At 38.9% G+C, this 17187-nt stretch overlaps 1 protein-coding gene across 4 annotated transcripts in view; it reads left to right on the top strand.

The window, feature by feature from the left end:
• The window catches only part of NR5A2 (nuclear receptor subfamily 5 group A member 2), a 97926-nt gene extending 81428 nt beyond the window's left edge, over nucleotides 1-16498 (top strand). For all 4 annotated transcript variants that reach the window (XM_054211426.1, XM_054211427.1, XM_054211429.1 and 1 more), the window contains one exon: nucleotides 13205-16498. In XM_054211426.1, coding sequence (XP_054067401.1) covers nucleotides 13205-13452 — 248 coding nt within the window. In that variant the 3' untranslated portion in view covers nucleotides 13453-16498. The remainder of the gene's footprint in view (nucleotides 1-13204) is intronic.
• Nucleotides 16499-17187: the final 689 nt, after the last annotated feature.

Raw genomic sequence — 17187 nt, forward strand, 5'->3', positions numbered from 1 at the left:
AAAAGGGCAGGTACCAGACCCACATCCCCTAAAGAAGTGCTGGAAAGCACCATTGCACACTGAAAAGATTCTGTCAGAGAAGAACATTGCTAGGAGTTTATTGCGGGAGCAGTGTCATCTAAACTGCAGACAGTGTTCCAGCTGGCCAGCTCTTACCTGTGTTTCTTCTTCCCTTTCGTTTTTGAGACAGGGAAAAAAGACCCTCACAATTAATTAAAAGCACAGATAAAACTACCAGAGATGAGCCAGGGAGTAAAAAGGGAACAAAGCAATTAAGAACATTCCTGCTAAAAATTCACTAGGCGTACTGTAAAATTCAGAGATCGTTGTGCCCCTCAAAAACACGGCAGAAAGAAGCACACACTTAAAAGAGCTTTCAATTACTTACGTGCCTTTGGCTCCCTTTCAGGATGCTGTGGAACTGGAAACAGCCACGGTAAAGGTATTTTCTCTGCATTTGCCTTTCTTGACAAAACAGCTCCAATATTTTGATCTCAAGAATAATCAGCTCTTTTGTGTTTCCTTTTCAACTGACTGCAGACTTTTGCAAGTTAAAAATTAATGACAACTTCTCTTCCTCTTTTTTTTTTTTAACAAAAACCTTCTGTGCTCTTTTCTGAAAAAAAAAATAATCTTTTTCCTACAACCTTTAAGTATTAGTCTAAATGGCATTCAAACCACTCTTCTCTCTCTCCTTCTGCAGTAACACACAAAACAAGTTCCACCACAAAACAACCTGGCTCGTGGAAACCATTATTTTGAAGATGAAACATTGTGTTGTGTCCTTTACCACTATTACAGGCAGTCAGTCTGTTAGAACATATTGGGCGATTATAGGCTAGTCTTTTCAGAGAAAGCCATGGGTTTCAAGTTAGCAGTAACCATCTATCAATTCTTGAGATTATGCCATGATTTACTGTCACAGCATCGTGTATTCTCTGATTTTCTGCCTCCTGTGAAACATTGTGCTTTCCTTTTCTATTGATGTATCAACTATAATAGTTACAAGCAGCTACAGAAAAATCAATAGCGAACTTTCATTACTGTGCACATAAAGAGTACCATGCTGCGAGAGCACCTCGTTGTTAAATAGTCACCAGCAGTAAGGTGCACTATAAATGTCTGTTATTTTGGTCTAAATGAAGAATGTCTGAATTTGAAACATCAAATATCTAGGATTTTTGACACCACTGCATTCTATGTCAAGTCTTTCCAGTATGTGATTTTTTTTTCCAGGTGTCAGGCTTGATTTGTCTTTTTTTGTGCTGGGATCTGTGTATTTTTTTTAACCTGAAGCTGACACAGGAAATTAATATCAAAATAAAGTATTGCTGGGCTCTGCTTAACTGTAAGCTCATTAGGTTTGGTTGGGCGGAAGTGGTAAGAATTGTGTTAATCTTTGTGGAAATAGTTTATATCTTACTAAGTGAAGTAAGCTGACTTTGATTAAGGTGAACAGACCAATAATCCCTGTGTTAAACACAGAGACGAAAGAGGTACCACAGTGTCACTGCAGGCTGAAAAGTGCTCCTCGGACTGTGCACTAGGAAAAGGACTGAGTTGCTTTTCAACCCACAGTTTGGAAAAAATAGTGTAAATTTTGAATATATTTATTTGTCTCTGGGAACACGTTAACTTCCAATTAGCGAATATAAACGAAGAATGGCAAGAACAACAGCAAACATGTGAGTGTGTCACCTTGGACATGCCCAGGGCATTTGGCTTTTCGGGCCATTTCTCCAGCAGTTGGGTAAGGGTCCCTGCAGGGCGGGCGGGCAGTTCTGCCGCAGGAATTAGTACTTACTTTGGCATTTTGAGACTATGGTGATTTACAGCTATAAATGCACTGTTTGTTGCAGAATACCTTCTATTTGAAAGCCTGTGCATTCCCATGAAACTAAAGCAGGAGAATGCACATGTGTACTTACACGAGTCATGTCCTGCCAAATGCATATCCCGCTGTCTGCTGCGGCCGCACGGTTACAGGAAAGCACTGCTTCTTGGCCTGGGCATAACTTTCAGGAAAATTAACCTTTAAAGAAATCCAAATTGCTTTTACAATTTTCGTATTACTAACTCATATAACTTTTCCCTTAAAATGAAAACCAGAACAGTAATTTCATTCCAAACAGCAATCCACAGGCCTGCCTGTAAATACCCCTGCTTTGAAGAGTACAGTGAGATCTATCTAGAACTGACCGTAATCCAATGAGTGTTGATTTAGGTGGAGGTGGATCTAGAATTAAAAATCCTTCTAGATCCTAACCAATAAAGGCGAAATCCAGAGTCTAATTCAATAAAGCATCAAGGGACTTGGCAGAGCATCACCGGGATCCTGAGGGCATGTGTGTCACTGGTGGGGTGAGCCTGGCCAGGGCAGGAAAAGGGCAAACCTCAGTTTGCAGGAGGCCAAGCTCCCTCATGTTCCTGACCTCCTCTGCAGACCATCACAGCAGACACTGCACAGTGCCAGAGGCGCGCTCGCTTCCTTCACCTGACATGTGGCATTAGGAGCCAAAAAATACCTCTGCCCTTCTGCTGAGAACATGAATTTTTTGGCACCAGGTTAGGGGGAGTTCCAGCCAGAGAATAGTGGGAGACTTTGTGCTCCCCATGTTAAACCTGTGACTATGTTGTCCGTGGAAATTTCTCATCTATATCTGACCAAACATTCGAGTCTGAGCTGAGCAGTGAGCACAAGTGGAGTTTACCTGACTTATTTCTGCTATTCCTTAATAAGCAATTGGAATATTAAAATATTAAAATCCAGTCCTTTCTTCTCAAGAAATAGCAGATAGCTGAGCCTCATATTTGAAATGTAGGTGTAAGAGTATTTCCTCTATCCCACCCTTGTCTACCCTATCAGTTTAACTGATGAGTAACCATGTTCCCAGAGGGACTTTCAGGTGAACTTTTCTTTAGCTGTCATATTTTTATGTTTAAAAGTATAAGCAGTGCAGATGAAGAACCCGCCAGAGTCTTTGGGAAAAGAGTCCAAAGCTGATATGCATCCAGTGTTTCCTGTGTGCCAGCAGTGACACATGCAGAGTGCCCATTCAGGCTTCTGTCACTCCTGTTTGCCAAGACACTTCCACAGCTAAGCACGGACACGTGTCACAGCAAAAAATGAAATTTGCTACTTCCGCTCAGATGAATAGGCAGTGTCAGGAACAATACGCTTTGAAATTCCACAGCAGAAAATTACTTACCTTAGTTGTGTTTACTGTCCATGCAAGCTAGACCGAGAGCACAGGAGAATGAAGTGGGGTTCTTTTCCACCTAGCAGGAGGCAAAGGGGCCTGGGCTGGCAGGGGGGCCGGGGGGCCAGCACGAGGACCCTGTCTCAGGGCCAGTGGCTCTGCTGTCGCTCAGTGAGGAGCACCAGCACACGGTGTGCTGCATTTAAGCAAACGCATGGGCTGGTCGCGGTCAGGCGTGGTAATGATCTGATGACTGATAGACACACGGATATGATGGGACCACTCTCGTCAGCGCTCTTCATCTAAGCCAGCAAATTTTTTGCCAACGCTAATTTGATAGGGAATTGAAAGGGCATCTTAAGAGACAACGGCTTCAATGTACTGTCATTGGTTTTGTGAGCTGTTCGCAGTTATGTTTGCACAGTAAATAATTGTAAATGCCCAAAGTAGAGTCTAGCTTTTATAAATAATAATAGTAAAATTCAAATGTTTGCCTAATAAGAGTTGCATATTACTTTCTACTGTAGCTCTACTGCAGTGCTTTCAGCACTGAGCAATTGAATGAATGCATTTTGCTTTATGTTATTTCAATATAAGTATATAAGAAAATAGTTCTTTTGCTGATTTCCACTTCCCACATCTTACAGAGGCAGAGGTGATTATCTTTTTCATGTTCTTTCTAAACTAGAATCAGCTTCCACTGATACAACCTAATTCAGTGGAAAATACCTGTTGGTGCAAACATCGGCACATAAAATTAGTAACATCATGTCTTTAAAAGTCTCAGAAAAGAAGAGAAATAGTTTTTTGAAATCAATATGTCTGAAAAAAAGATGATTGGTTGGTTGTCTTACACTAAGCCTTGTCTCAAAATAGTGCAAAAGACTTAAAACTCTAAATTATTTGTTAATTATGTTGACAGAAAGTCATAGTAGAGTCTTGTACTTCTTAGATCAGCGTATCATTAAAACGCTTTTGCTTAACTACATTTCCTTCTTTTAAAGAGAACATATTGTAATAATTTTTGCTCCTGTGGGACTTTCGATCTAAACAAAAGGATAAAGCCAAACAAAATTCACTAAGTAGTAAAAAAGTGGTACGAAGTTTTACTCTAGTCTGGAAACCACTATAATGATATAATTGGCTGGTCCAATATTTTTAACCAAGTTCAAAAAAGTTTGAAATATAATAATGAAATGCAAATACAGTCCTGATCCCAAAGACCAGAAGAATGCCTTTAAGCTAGTATTTATAACAAGAGCTATTCGACTGAGCTCTCTTGTAAATTTTATCATACCTGAGGCAGTTTTCCTCAGTCGATTAGCTGGAAAGCTGAATATATCCTGAGGCAAACCAGACATCTAGTACAGGCTAAATTCAACTACTGGAGCTTAAATTTGGCTTAATATATCCCCACTTGGATCTGCCTGTTTAATTCTCTTTCATATGATAACGTTGGTTTATTCATAGTCTGGACTTGCCACCTGAACAAACTGTACCTCATATCTTATTCTAATGGAAAAAGAAAACTTTGCAAAAACCACAAAAGTTCCTGACTGAATATCAAATGCAAATTTGGGATTAAAAACTGTTTTGTAAAGTGACTACAAGATTAGTACAGAGAGATTTTTCCCCTAAGGAGTACTGCTTTTTATGATCATGCATTTTTTATACTCTGCAGAGACAGATGGGCTTTATAAAAGGATACAGCCTGCTACTCAAAAGGGTTTCAGTGGCAGCTGCACTTCTGTGTTTTAACCTCAGTAGAAATTTATATTCGATATTTTTCCAGAAAATATTTATATTTCTTCTTTTAGGACTATATCACCCCTTGGTGTAGTTCCAGCGGCGGCAGTAGAAATATGTCTGAGATCAATCTGCTCTATTATCCCTATTTTAAACAGTACTTGAGTAGTAGGAGAGGACTAGAAAGGGAAAGGATAGATAATGTGCAAGCTTCTCATGAGTGCAATAAATCCAATCATTCAGAAAAGTTGCAAATGTCTAAGAAAAAGCAGAGCAAGTATTTTCTAAATAAAACCAGATCATTCTAAAATTTTCATTCCTTTTTTCCTAAACATTCAGCTTCTTCTCCGATAAATAATAGATTCTTTCTTGCTCCTCTCTACATTATACTGTACTGTCTATTATTGCAAGTTGCATACAGCACCCTTTCTGCCTCAGTTCATAACTTCAAGGATTTTGTATGATGTCCCCATCACCATTCCCAGGAACTTCATAAATATTTATGACATCTTAAACTATTCACACCGTACAAATTGTAGACATTGACAGCCAGTTCCTTTAAAACACCAACAATCCTGTATTGTTCATATGCTATTGAAGATTAAAATGATGTTTCAGAAATTAACTGGGGAAACCATTTGGTTCAATAAATTTACTATTTATTCTAATTTTTTTAACTCTTATCAGAAGCCTTGTTTCTGCTTCTATCAAATGTGATACCTTTTTTCCTGGTAACTGTAAGTGTGATATAAACTAGTGCTACGGTTGTAGATTTGTCTGCATTTAAACATATATACATATATATATATGTATATCCCTTCTGATAGCATGATAATTAACATGCCAGTTTTCTTATCCATTCTTATTCCAACTGAATATTCATAAAACAAACATTTCTAGCCCAGCATAATATGAACCTGGAATTCGGTGAGGGGTTAGGAAAAATTAGTTTTGACTCATGCTCTTTCTCGGTTTATCTGTGGGACCTTCACTAATCACTTCTGCCCCAGTGTATCAACACGTGCTAGCATACAGATATGACCATGGCTCCACGGGATAGTGGTTATATAATTTTTCCTTGGAAAAGAGACCTAGATGGAGACATTTTTTCTAGGATTGAGCTGTCATTTACCTCAAGCGGTCACTAGGTCAAATAGACAAACAAACCTGGAAACAGGAATCAGGAACCCACATCAGCCCAGGCAGCTTCCCTCACCACCAGCCTAGAAAAGGCAGGCTATAAATTTGGGCTTAAATCACCTAGAGTTATTTTTTTTTGGTGCAGCAGCAGAGCTTCAACCCAAAGACTGGAGCACATCTGAATTTTACAACCCAAAGACTGGAGCACACCTGGCCATGCTTTTCCCTCATGAGTCACAGTGAGAAAGGCTGGACTTTGTATTTAAGGGTGCAGCTGGCTGTGGACTTTGGGACCAGACTTGTGAGCAGCTCTTACTCCAAAGGAGGCCTGGCAGGATCTTGTTTTATTGTGTTTCAGTGACGACCATATCATGTATGCCTCATTGAAAAGTAATAAGGATGTTGGATCCTGGGGTGCCAGGACGAGAAGCGGGTGGAGATTTTGTTTGTTTGTTTAACTTTCGAGTCAGTAAATTCAGCCTGAGCTGTTGAAAGTCAAGCTGTTTTATGCTCCCGAGTGATGACTCAGTAATTACACCAGTCATAAACGTTCAGGAAATCAAATTAGGCTTTGCCCTTTGTCTTTACTGGGAAACAACTGAAATTTAGTAATATAATTTCACAGTCACGCAAGGAGGGGGATCCAGCTTACTTCCCCATGTCTCCCTTTCCACTGCAGAGTTAACAGCAGCAAAAACAATTATAAAATTCTTCACCGAAGTCAATAAGCACAGTTGTTAATAGATATCAGGAGCTGATATTGTCAGTAAGAATCTATCATTTTGCAGTCTTTTTGGAATAGAATATTTTAAATAACAGTAGAAAGTCTACCACTCTAAAACAACAGCAAAATATGTTTTAGTTGCGTATGAGTTGTTCTGAAACAAACGAAAGGTCCATCAAGATTGAATACCGAGGAGATGAAATAGTATTCAGATTAAGAATTACAGCTTGTTCTCTCATCAGCATCTTATTCTCACTTTAAAAACATATATCATTTTGCCCAATACTTAGGTGTGAATGAACTACATTGCTATAGAAGAATTTAATCAAGATTTCCAAAACAATGTGCCCATTATCTGATGTAATATTCAACTGAAAATGAAAATTACTTTATGACCCTAATAAACAGTCAGAGATCGATCATTGCACTGTTATAAATAGCTTAACCACTGCCAAAAAAAGTGCTTCTAAAGACAGGAAAAGTTTTCTACACATCCAGTTTGGACCAGGGAGTCTTAAGAAAAGAGAAGTGGTTTTTCTCGTTATAATGTAAAGGTTTTCCTGGGTTTGGAAAGTGCTAAATAGAGTGCCTTACCGCTGATTAACAAATACACCTATCAAAAATTGTTTCCCATGACGTCTAAGTAAATAATATTCAGCACAACCCTTCTGTAATAAAATTGAGAGGAATTTTGCAGTAAGGAACTTATCTTTAGCATAAATCTTCCTTCATTATAGCATTTTGTCTGTCAAGACGGCTTAGCTATAGGAAGGGCATACATCTGCCTTCATGACAGATGTGTTATATGGAACCACTGCTGTTGCCATTAGTTTCAATGGAGGAGAATTGTGGGTAATTTTCAGAGATTGGCACTTTATCAACCATTACTACTCTTGCCCTTGAAAAATTTTTTATCACATGTCAAAAATCTACCTGTGTTTTAAGTCCTGTAACCCGCAGGGTTTGCAGGGCTAGCAGAGAGCGGGCAAAAAAAATTAGGAAAAAGCTGTGTTTAAAGAGAGGAAGGTTTGGTAACGTCACCTCCATCCTGGGTAATCCCCCTTCTTTGAACTACTCTGGCGGAAAAACCTCCACCAGAATTAACATATCCCATCATCAAGGTCAAATGGGAATTGGCCTCACAGCAAAGCCCCTGACAGGAACCTCGACTTTGGGCTGAGGAGCCTCGTTGTATCTTTCCCTGATAAAACAGCGTGTTTCTAAGCAGAGGCAATGCTGCTTGTTAGGCCAAGCGGGCTGGCTGGAAAGAACAGACAAACCTCCTGGAGGGTGAGCCTGAAGGCCATCTTGGCCAAAATACCATCACTAGAGGTTGGAAGACGTCATATTTTACCTACATATTTGAAAGCCATTCCAAAGAGCTGCTAAGCTTTGGGGCCAGTTGGGTTTCAATAAAGCCCTTAAGGGACTTTATACCTGGGCTGGTATTGAGTCCTATTGCCTGGGGTATCTGCAAGACTGTTTCCAGACTTGTGAAAGTGAGAAGTTTCCCCCCACGGAGAAGCCTAAACACAACCTTATTTCGTCCTCACAGCACCAGGACTTGCAACGGTGCAAAATACAGAGAGGCAGCCGAGCTGTCTGTGCCCACCTCTCTTCGTCGCTTCATGTAGAAAGAGCATCTGATAAAAGACATGAGCAGTCAAATTCAACCGTCTTTCTTTGGGCAATATTTACGCTGTTCCTAAGGAGTTACTATTTTTCAAATTTAAATCTCTCATTCTCTTTCATTTTTCTTTTCAAAATTCCCAGACCAAGGGAAGCTCTCTACAGATTAGTAGACCACCAAATCTTCAGTATTTCATGTCTGGAATATGAGAGGGAGAAAATCTCTCTGAAACCTAAATATTTTCCCCCTCTAAAGACCAGACCCATTTTTGGGGAAAATATGCAAAAGTGTTCTCCTCAGGCTGAATGTTGTATGCAGTTTCAGCTTAATGCACAGCTTTATAGCAGATACAGAAAATAATCAAAATGGGGGGGATTTCTGGGAATACTGGCAGATCTTTACTGGGACTGCAGAGCAGATCCTGACACGCTATAATACTGTTTTTGTCTTAATCGTCAAAAGTAAGCTATAGAGAACAAAAATTCTTTGTTTGACAGAAAAGCAATTGCTATTTCTTGTAAAACATATAATATATTCCAGAAGACCTAAGGGTTTACTTTCCAATAAGGATAGAAAAAGATGTGCGCCCCACTGTGAGCTCACAGTAAGGCTGTTTCATGTAAAAAGTTGGTAATTAGTCCCTGAGTGAATAAAGTAGAAGAGATAAGAGACTGATACTTACTGTAGCAACACAAAACACTTTTTCTAGCTGCTAGGATTTAAAGGGTGTGTGGGTGGGAGGGGGGGCCCTACTCCTACTCATTTAATTTACAAGCGTCTAAACCTTGGAAAATGATTTCTTGCATTAAGCTTAAACATGTGTACTTTAAATTGTTACTAACTGATGTAAAGATTGATAGGAGACACTCCAATTCTAAAAAGCAGACAGGAATGAAGAATTACATGAAAGCGTAGAAGAGTGCTGTGCGGTACCCATCACAGCAGATTTCACACTCATTTCACACCACTGCCTTCAGCAGACCTACACCAGCATTGCCTGATGTTTCTCCAAGTTAACTCATTAGCATTCAAAGGATTTTTATCAAAAAGGAAATACTTGGAATACTAAATCACGTACCTTTAGCCAGAGTTATATAGTAAATACCAGGAACAAAACCAAACACAAAGCACAGGAAAACCATCTACTTACAAACCAAAGTTACTATTTAATAACATTTGTATCACTATCAGCTAAATGCTAAGTACCAGAAGTAAAAAATACGTAGCATTTCTTGTTCTACCTGCAGAACTTGGAGCTACTGGAAATAGCTTAATATTCACATGCTTTCCTTTGTTGTTATTCATCTTTATTAGAGCTAGAGTTTGTGATTCTCTCTCAAAAATAACTACGTAATTTACATTGCAACTATGTGTTTGGCAAACTTCTTTTTTAGCAATCTACAAAATATCATAGAAGAGCTTGAGAAGTGACAATAGAGCTTTACACAGCGCTCTCAGCACATACCATTTGATTTACTTTCTCTCTCTCTTCAGTTTGTTTCATTTGCTTCACTGCAGCACTTATTGTTAATGTATCCAAAAATCATATCCAAAAATCTTGGTTGCTTCATGAAGACTCACACCAAAATACATACCTGGTCATCAGGTTGCCTCTACATCCCCACTATTATGACTGCAGTCATAGAGAGATCTACACACAGATTAATTGTGTAGTGATGCCCTAAACTGTAATCATTTGGACTACAAGTACCTGATTCAGTATAGAAACAGTCAGGAAAATTCTACAAATTTTCACTGGTTAACTAATAACATGTTGTTTACAAGCACTGAGTCTCACCACAAATGTCAAGAATTTGTGCAGAGGAAATATATTAAAAGCATTTCCTCAGGCTGGATGTGGTATAGAAGCCCGAGAACTACTTTTTGTTTACTGTTAGTGTTAACTGGAGTTGTTTTTACATCTGACTTCAGTGCTTATGTTGCCACACAGGAGTATTTAAAGAACTGTCCACTGAGATGAGAAAAAAACCCACCACACAGACCTTCTTCCCCTGTAGTTCTGCAACTTCCATGCAATTCAGGCAGGCCACGTAGCTGACGAGCGTGCAGGGACACCTGTACAACACACAGGGACACCCACTGCCAGAAGCCACCGATCCTGTACACGGGCATAATGTAGATAAAACATGATGCCTCCTTTTGGCTTGCAGTATGAGATCAATACATCAGATCAGAGGACAGAATGCATCTCTATGAAACATATACTGAATTCTCCACTTCTGCAGGAAAACACAAAAAAGTTGCAATTCTCAGATTTTGTTTCTTCCTGATCTTTGCAAAAATTGATTTTGTGATGCTGCCAATAAATATATATTACCTGCAGTAACACTTAGACAGAGAACAAAAATGAGAATGAACCTGTTTTTCCAAGAAGTCAGCACAATGTAATCTCACGGTATGATTCAAAACAGACAGAGAGCAAGAGAAAGATGCCCTTTGAATTCAAAGGGGGTTGAATCAGCTAACAGTTTCTAAAACTTCCTGATGTTTAAAGTTATTCTTAACAGGGAAAAGAAGTTCAAAGTACTGCTTCTGAAATCATTATACATTTTATCTTGCTGTTTAACACAGTTTAATCTCCAGCATGGTCCCTGTTTTCTGTGTGAATTTCTTATGTTCTAACAATTCATTCTTGATTGTGTTTTGCATCTGAAAGCGACCTATTTAGAATAAACATGGTAGGTGATACTGTTCCTTTCTTAACTTTATAAAAATATGCTTAGAACACCCAATTTTTAAACCAGGTTACACTAGCTACAAAATACCTCAGGAGTTTTATGCAGGTATGTAAAATAATAAACAGTTATATTTTGTGTGAGAAAGCGTCCAGTGTAATACATGAAAACATGATTATCCAAAGATCTCCAGAGACACTGACAAAAAGACTTTGAGTTTGAATAGCTAAGGGACCAGGCATAGCACCTTTGAAGTTTCCAGTTCTCCTCACTCTGGCTAAGGCAAAGTTCAGACAATTCTTATTGGACAGCTGTCACAATTTAAGCATTGCTAACGCGTTCCTTAAGCCAGCTAGCAAAATTCAGATGGAGGTCGTGTCCCGAGTTCCCAAACAAGCAGCACAAATCCGGGAGTCACTTGCTTCATTTTCACAGTGAAACTGGGAGAGGAAGGAGGCAGGCAGTGACGACCGCAGCAGGCAACACCCCAGCTCACGCCAGAGCAGAGCTGAAGCGCGGGTGACAGCCAGCACGCTCCAGAGGCTCCTGCTCAAAGCCAGGGACTCAGGCCCTGGAGGCAATGCGCTGCCCTGGCCTGCCATTGAGGTCCTTGGCATCCCTCCTATCCTCTTGTCCTGAAGAAAATATTTGCCTCCCCCAACCGTTTCTTTCATATTCCAGCACACAGTTATGTGCAGGAACTAACATTTGCTCTATTGAAAGTAGTTCTAGGAAAAAGTACAGTGAGACCCAATTTACACAGCCTCCCAGGCTGCTGATGGATTGGGGGACCAACGTGTGTTCCTGTTTTGCAAAGGAAAACACTCATTTCCCCTCCCATCAAAGGCTGGCATTTACAATGAACCAAAATCTGCCAAATTCCGCCAAATTCCCCATCTCCTGTGCTCCAAGAACACCCATAGAAGAGCATTTGTTGAAAGTGAATTAGCAGCATAGTTATGCTCAGTAACGGCGTGCTTCAGCAGTACAAGAAACTGTGTGACAGAACTCTACTGATGGTATAAGTGATCAAACACCAACCAAAACAAGTTCTCCCAGCAAGAGCACTTTGATCACTTCACTCTTTCTGCACTATAGCAGCACCCTAATTTGCAAGCTTTAGAATAACTTCTGCATTCTCCAGACACGTCGAAAGAAGACACCATCAGAGTAACTTTTACACAGGGAAGCAAATAATGAGGAGTTAATATACTGGCATTTATCTCTGACCAGCATTTGCAGAGCTCGAACTTGCGGTATAGGAACAGAAGGTAGTCAAACAGAGGCAGAGTGAACAAACTGTACCTGCCTTACTGATGTAAATGCCCCTGTTGTCCAATACCAAAAAAAAAAAAAAAAATCGGTGTTGGATTTCAGAAACCATATTCAGGTTAAAGGGCACCATTCTTATCTGGTATTCCACCCAAAGGACAATGATTTCATTTTATAAAGATCATTAGCCAGTGAAATATATATTTTAGAGAGTTTCTAGTAGGGAAGATTATTTTGGCAGTCACTGGAGTGTACCAGATGGTTCATTAACATAGGCTAGACAAGTCAAAGGCTTTCAGAATCATTTAGAAAATGTCAAACAGAAACAAGAACCCTGTCACTTTTTATTAGAATTAACTACATCATACCCTGGACACAGATTTCACCTTGGGTCAGAAAAATTAATACAGAATTATATGAATTGTGTAACATACTAGGTTAAAGATAGGGCTTCCTCTTGGGACTCATTTGCTAGCAATATATTATGGTCTTCTACTTTAGGAATCCTCAACCTTTCTTTTTGTAAGCTATGAAAAGAGCTGACCTTGCTCAGACTCCATTGGTGTCTAATTGATTTGAGGTATATGCAGAATTTCAACAAGACACTCCACTAAAGCTCTTTTGTGATCATTTTCCCAGGAAAGTTGGCAAAAGGGTTCACTGAATATTCAGCAGCTTGTAAAGTATGCTTTTGTCAGGAGGAAAAAAAATACATCCATTTAGTGAAACACTGCCTTCGTAAACAGGAATTAAAATGCAACTGAATTGTTATTTTTTTTTTTTTATTATCATTCAGATGTCAAAAATCTTGAGAACTTCCAGCTTGTGGAAGGTGTTCAGGAACAAGTGAATGCTGCTCTGCTGGACTACACAATGTGTAATTACCCACAGCAAACAGACAAATTTGGGCAGCTTCTCCTGCGACTACCAGAAATCCGGGCCATCAGTATGCAGGCCGAAGAATACCTCTACTACAAACACCTGAACGGGGATGTGCCGTGTAATAACCTTCTCATTGAAATGCTGCATGCAAAGAGAGCATAAATTATACCCATTAGAGCTTCTGCTTTCAAGGAAAAAAAAAATATTCTGAACTGCTCCAAGCAACACTAATTAAAATGTGGTTTTAAGACTTTGCAAAATGGTATAATAATCAAATACTAATAGTAAATAAGTGATGTATCAGGGTATTTGTATTGCAAACTGTGAATCATATGCTACACATCCCCAAAGGAATCTATATAGGACTTTATACTGGATTGAAGTCAACTTACCAAGTGGATACTGTCACCAATGTCAACATGAAAAGGACAGAATGATTCTTGTATATTTAACTCTGCTGATTGCCAATATGAAGAAACTTAGGAGGAAAAAAAAAAAAACCAAACTGATCCGTGTGATTGAGCTAAGATAGTGGGGAATTTGAGTGCACTAAATTCCTTCACTTTACAGCAGGACTTCTAAAACAGTTATAATAGATGCAAAACTGCATCTATAGCATCTTCTGTCATTCTTCCAAGGACCCAACACTTACTTCTTCTGTGATAAATGATGTGGCATCCATTCAACAATCTGTGAGAGAGAGCTGGCGTAGGCCACGTGCTATGTAGTATCGCCACCAGATCCTGGGAGGCTGCCTGTGACTGTCCGTCTCTCAGGCCTGCAAATCGCCAACACGAAGTCTGTGATCCAGTTAGCTTGGCATCCTTACTACGTTCTGAAGTTTGTTTTGTCACGTGTTCATGTTGCTCTGTCAGGCAGTATCCCTCTTCTACTACTGTTATGGGGTAGCTATTAAATAGCTAAGATAAATATTCCAAAACAAATTAGCCAGTTCAACTATATACTTAACTACTGCGGTGGCTAAAATGTGGTTCTGCTATGTATTCACGGCCATTGCCAAATAAAGGAAATGGAGATATTTTAGCCATCACAAACGATAGCTTCTTTGACACACATAAAAAAAAAATATTTTCTACAACACCAAATACTGATGTGAAAAAACTAAAAAACTTTAAAAAAAAAAATATGCATTTAGGGATGCAAGAAGAGACAAATGAATCATATGAGCTGATGATGCCATGGAGCTTATTAAGAAATGATCTTTAAAAATACCAGTAATTAAGAAACTAAATTTCAACTCAAACATCCAATATCTAATGAAACTTTTTAAAGTTAGGTAATGCATGTCTTTTACGCAAAGAAAGAAGAGTGATACTGCTGTGTCTATGTAGGCCAAAGTCTGCTGCAGAACAAATATTAGAGAAGAACAAACAATTCTCTCTTTCCAAATGAAGATATCAGTATTAACATGTAGTGCCACAGTTATAAGTCTTGCCTTATTTCATTATCCTTAAAGGTAACTGTGCAGGTGTGGATCAACATACGTTTAAAATAAAGTATTAATCTCTAACATTAACGAAAACATAGTGTTTACATTCTTTAGGTCCTGTGGGGAAAAAACTGTGATAAAATTGCAGAGCAGTGATTTCCTTATTATTTCTTTTAAATTGGTAATTATTTTACCAGTACTTAATTACTGTATGTCGTGAGACACTAAAATCAATAGGGGTATTTCATTTTGACTTTAATTTTTGAGATTATCGGCTGCACAATCACTTGTAGAAACTGTATAAAATCCTAATCTTTTAATTTTTTTCATGAAGATTGCTGGCTTTTGAATAGTTTATTTATATTGTATATGATAGTTTTCACTGTAGACAATTATGATGCTAATTTATTGTTCTTTGGTTTCATCTTTATATAAGACATAGCCAGAATGAAGAAGCCAAATATATGTGTTTACCGTAGCATGTCTTCAAGTTAGTGGAACATAGTTCAGGGACACACAAGGGTCTTTACAAATTAAAATCATTCACTTGATTAAATGTCTGTAAATCTTCATAATCCTAAATGCAGTTTATTTAAATCTATTGTAAATTATGTGAGTTATAGCTTTTTCTGTTTCATGTGAACTTGAAAAGATGCATTTCTCGTATTTTTTTCCAACCATTCATGCATTGTATACCAAAGACATCAGTTATTACATCTGCATTAGTACAAAGCACACTATTTTAATCGCCTGTATTAATCAGCTCTAACATTCTGTCCATGCATAGGGTACAAACACAGCAAAGCCTGGTGTCTGCGACTCCTAGATGCCTGTCTTCTATCACAGAACACGCGTACTGTCGTACGGACCAAAAGCAAACAAAGCACAGCTCCCTCAGTCAGCCCACACAGCAGACGCGCAAGCGTCATTTAAATAAGAGCATTCTCCCTCAAGCAAACTAAATTAACAGAAAGTAGGATGCAGGTGGCAATTGCCGGTGGCCGTGAAGTACGTACACCTATGTGTACAAGATAAGTATGGTCATTCCTTCCTTCCTTAAAAGAAAAACAAAGCATAGTTCAAGTGTTTGCATTCTGTGTTTTCTCTTTTTTTTTTTTTTTTGCCTGTTGAAAAGCTTCAGTGAATCTCACTGAATAATAAAGAAAAAAGCTTAAAAAAAATGTTGCTAACTGCATCTATATACAGGACAAAAGAATTAAAATAAGGTTGTAGGAGAAAAGAAGAATTTTTCATATAGTATAATGGAAACAATTTCAGATAAACTAACATATATTTGCCCACATCTGTGGTTCCAAGAATCCTACCAGATTGCCCAAAGTACATGAACAAATAAATAAAATAAAAAAAAATCACCAACCTCGCCCTCATGTTAATTGTTAACTACTTTGTAACCAGACATTTACTTCTGACTGCCTTATTGATTACAGGACATATTAGTAAAAGCAGACTAAAATTCAAAGGGTTTGGCTTTGGCTGGTTTATTATAGTTGTTCTGTGTTTGTAAACAGACAATCTGTAAAGTCTGACTATTTGTATAACAGATGTTCTGCAGCTGCCTTGGATTTAAATCCATGCAACTCTTAGAATGTGCAGTGAGTTACTTGTTGAAGTTGAAGTTCTCTTACTGTATCGGTGAAATACATATTGTCATGTCAGTTCTTGCCCGGAGTTTCTCATCGCCAATGGAATTATTATTTTTTTTTTTCAGTATTTCAATAAATATTGATATGCCCATGATGATTACTTTATAATTGTCTTTATGGTAACATCATTCCACTGAAATGAAGCACCAGGCAAAAATCCATTACTCGGAAGAGGAGGGTAAAACGCAAGAGGAATGAGAGCGCCAGAGAGAATTTGATGCAGAGCGGAAGACGCAGATGGGGAGAGTGGCACCTTCAAAAGCTCAGGCAGCGATGGTGAAGTTGCCTAGGCTGAAACAAAAGAAATACAGCTAAACAGATCAGATACTCTGAGTCTCTAATCAAAAAGGAATTTACCAATTAGTGCTTACAAATTATTACATTTCATCTCGTACTGCACACAATTTTCGCTTTGCATGTCACCCACAAAGAGTTAAGCAGCCAAAGCATCAGAGGGGGAAAATGACAGAACAAAAGAAAATCAGGTAACAGGATCCAGCAGGGCTCAGGATAACCTCTCAGCAATGTAAATACGCAGCAGGGCCAGGGGCAAACCCACAGCTTCCAACACAACTGCCAGCGGAGGCTGCCAAGGAGGCAGATGTTACTGCTACTAGAGAAAAATATTTTCCTAAAGTTGCCCTCTGGCTCATCTGATTGCCATTTCGGGAGCAGGAGGGGAAGTGGTCCAAGAGAGCGTGTCTGCAGTACCCTACTGTTCTGAGGCCGAGTCCACCGCCTCCCCTGCCCTGGCTGGTAGTTGGAAAGGGGCTGTTCTCTCAG

This window comes from Rissa tridactyla, chromosome 8, assembly GCF_028500815.1.
Source record: "Rissa tridactyla isolate bRisTri1 chromosome 8, bRisTri1.patW.cur.20221130, whole genome shotgun sequence".
Taxonomy (NCBI): domain Eukaryota; kingdom Metazoa; phylum Chordata; class Aves; order Charadriiformes; family Laridae; genus Rissa; species Rissa tridactyla.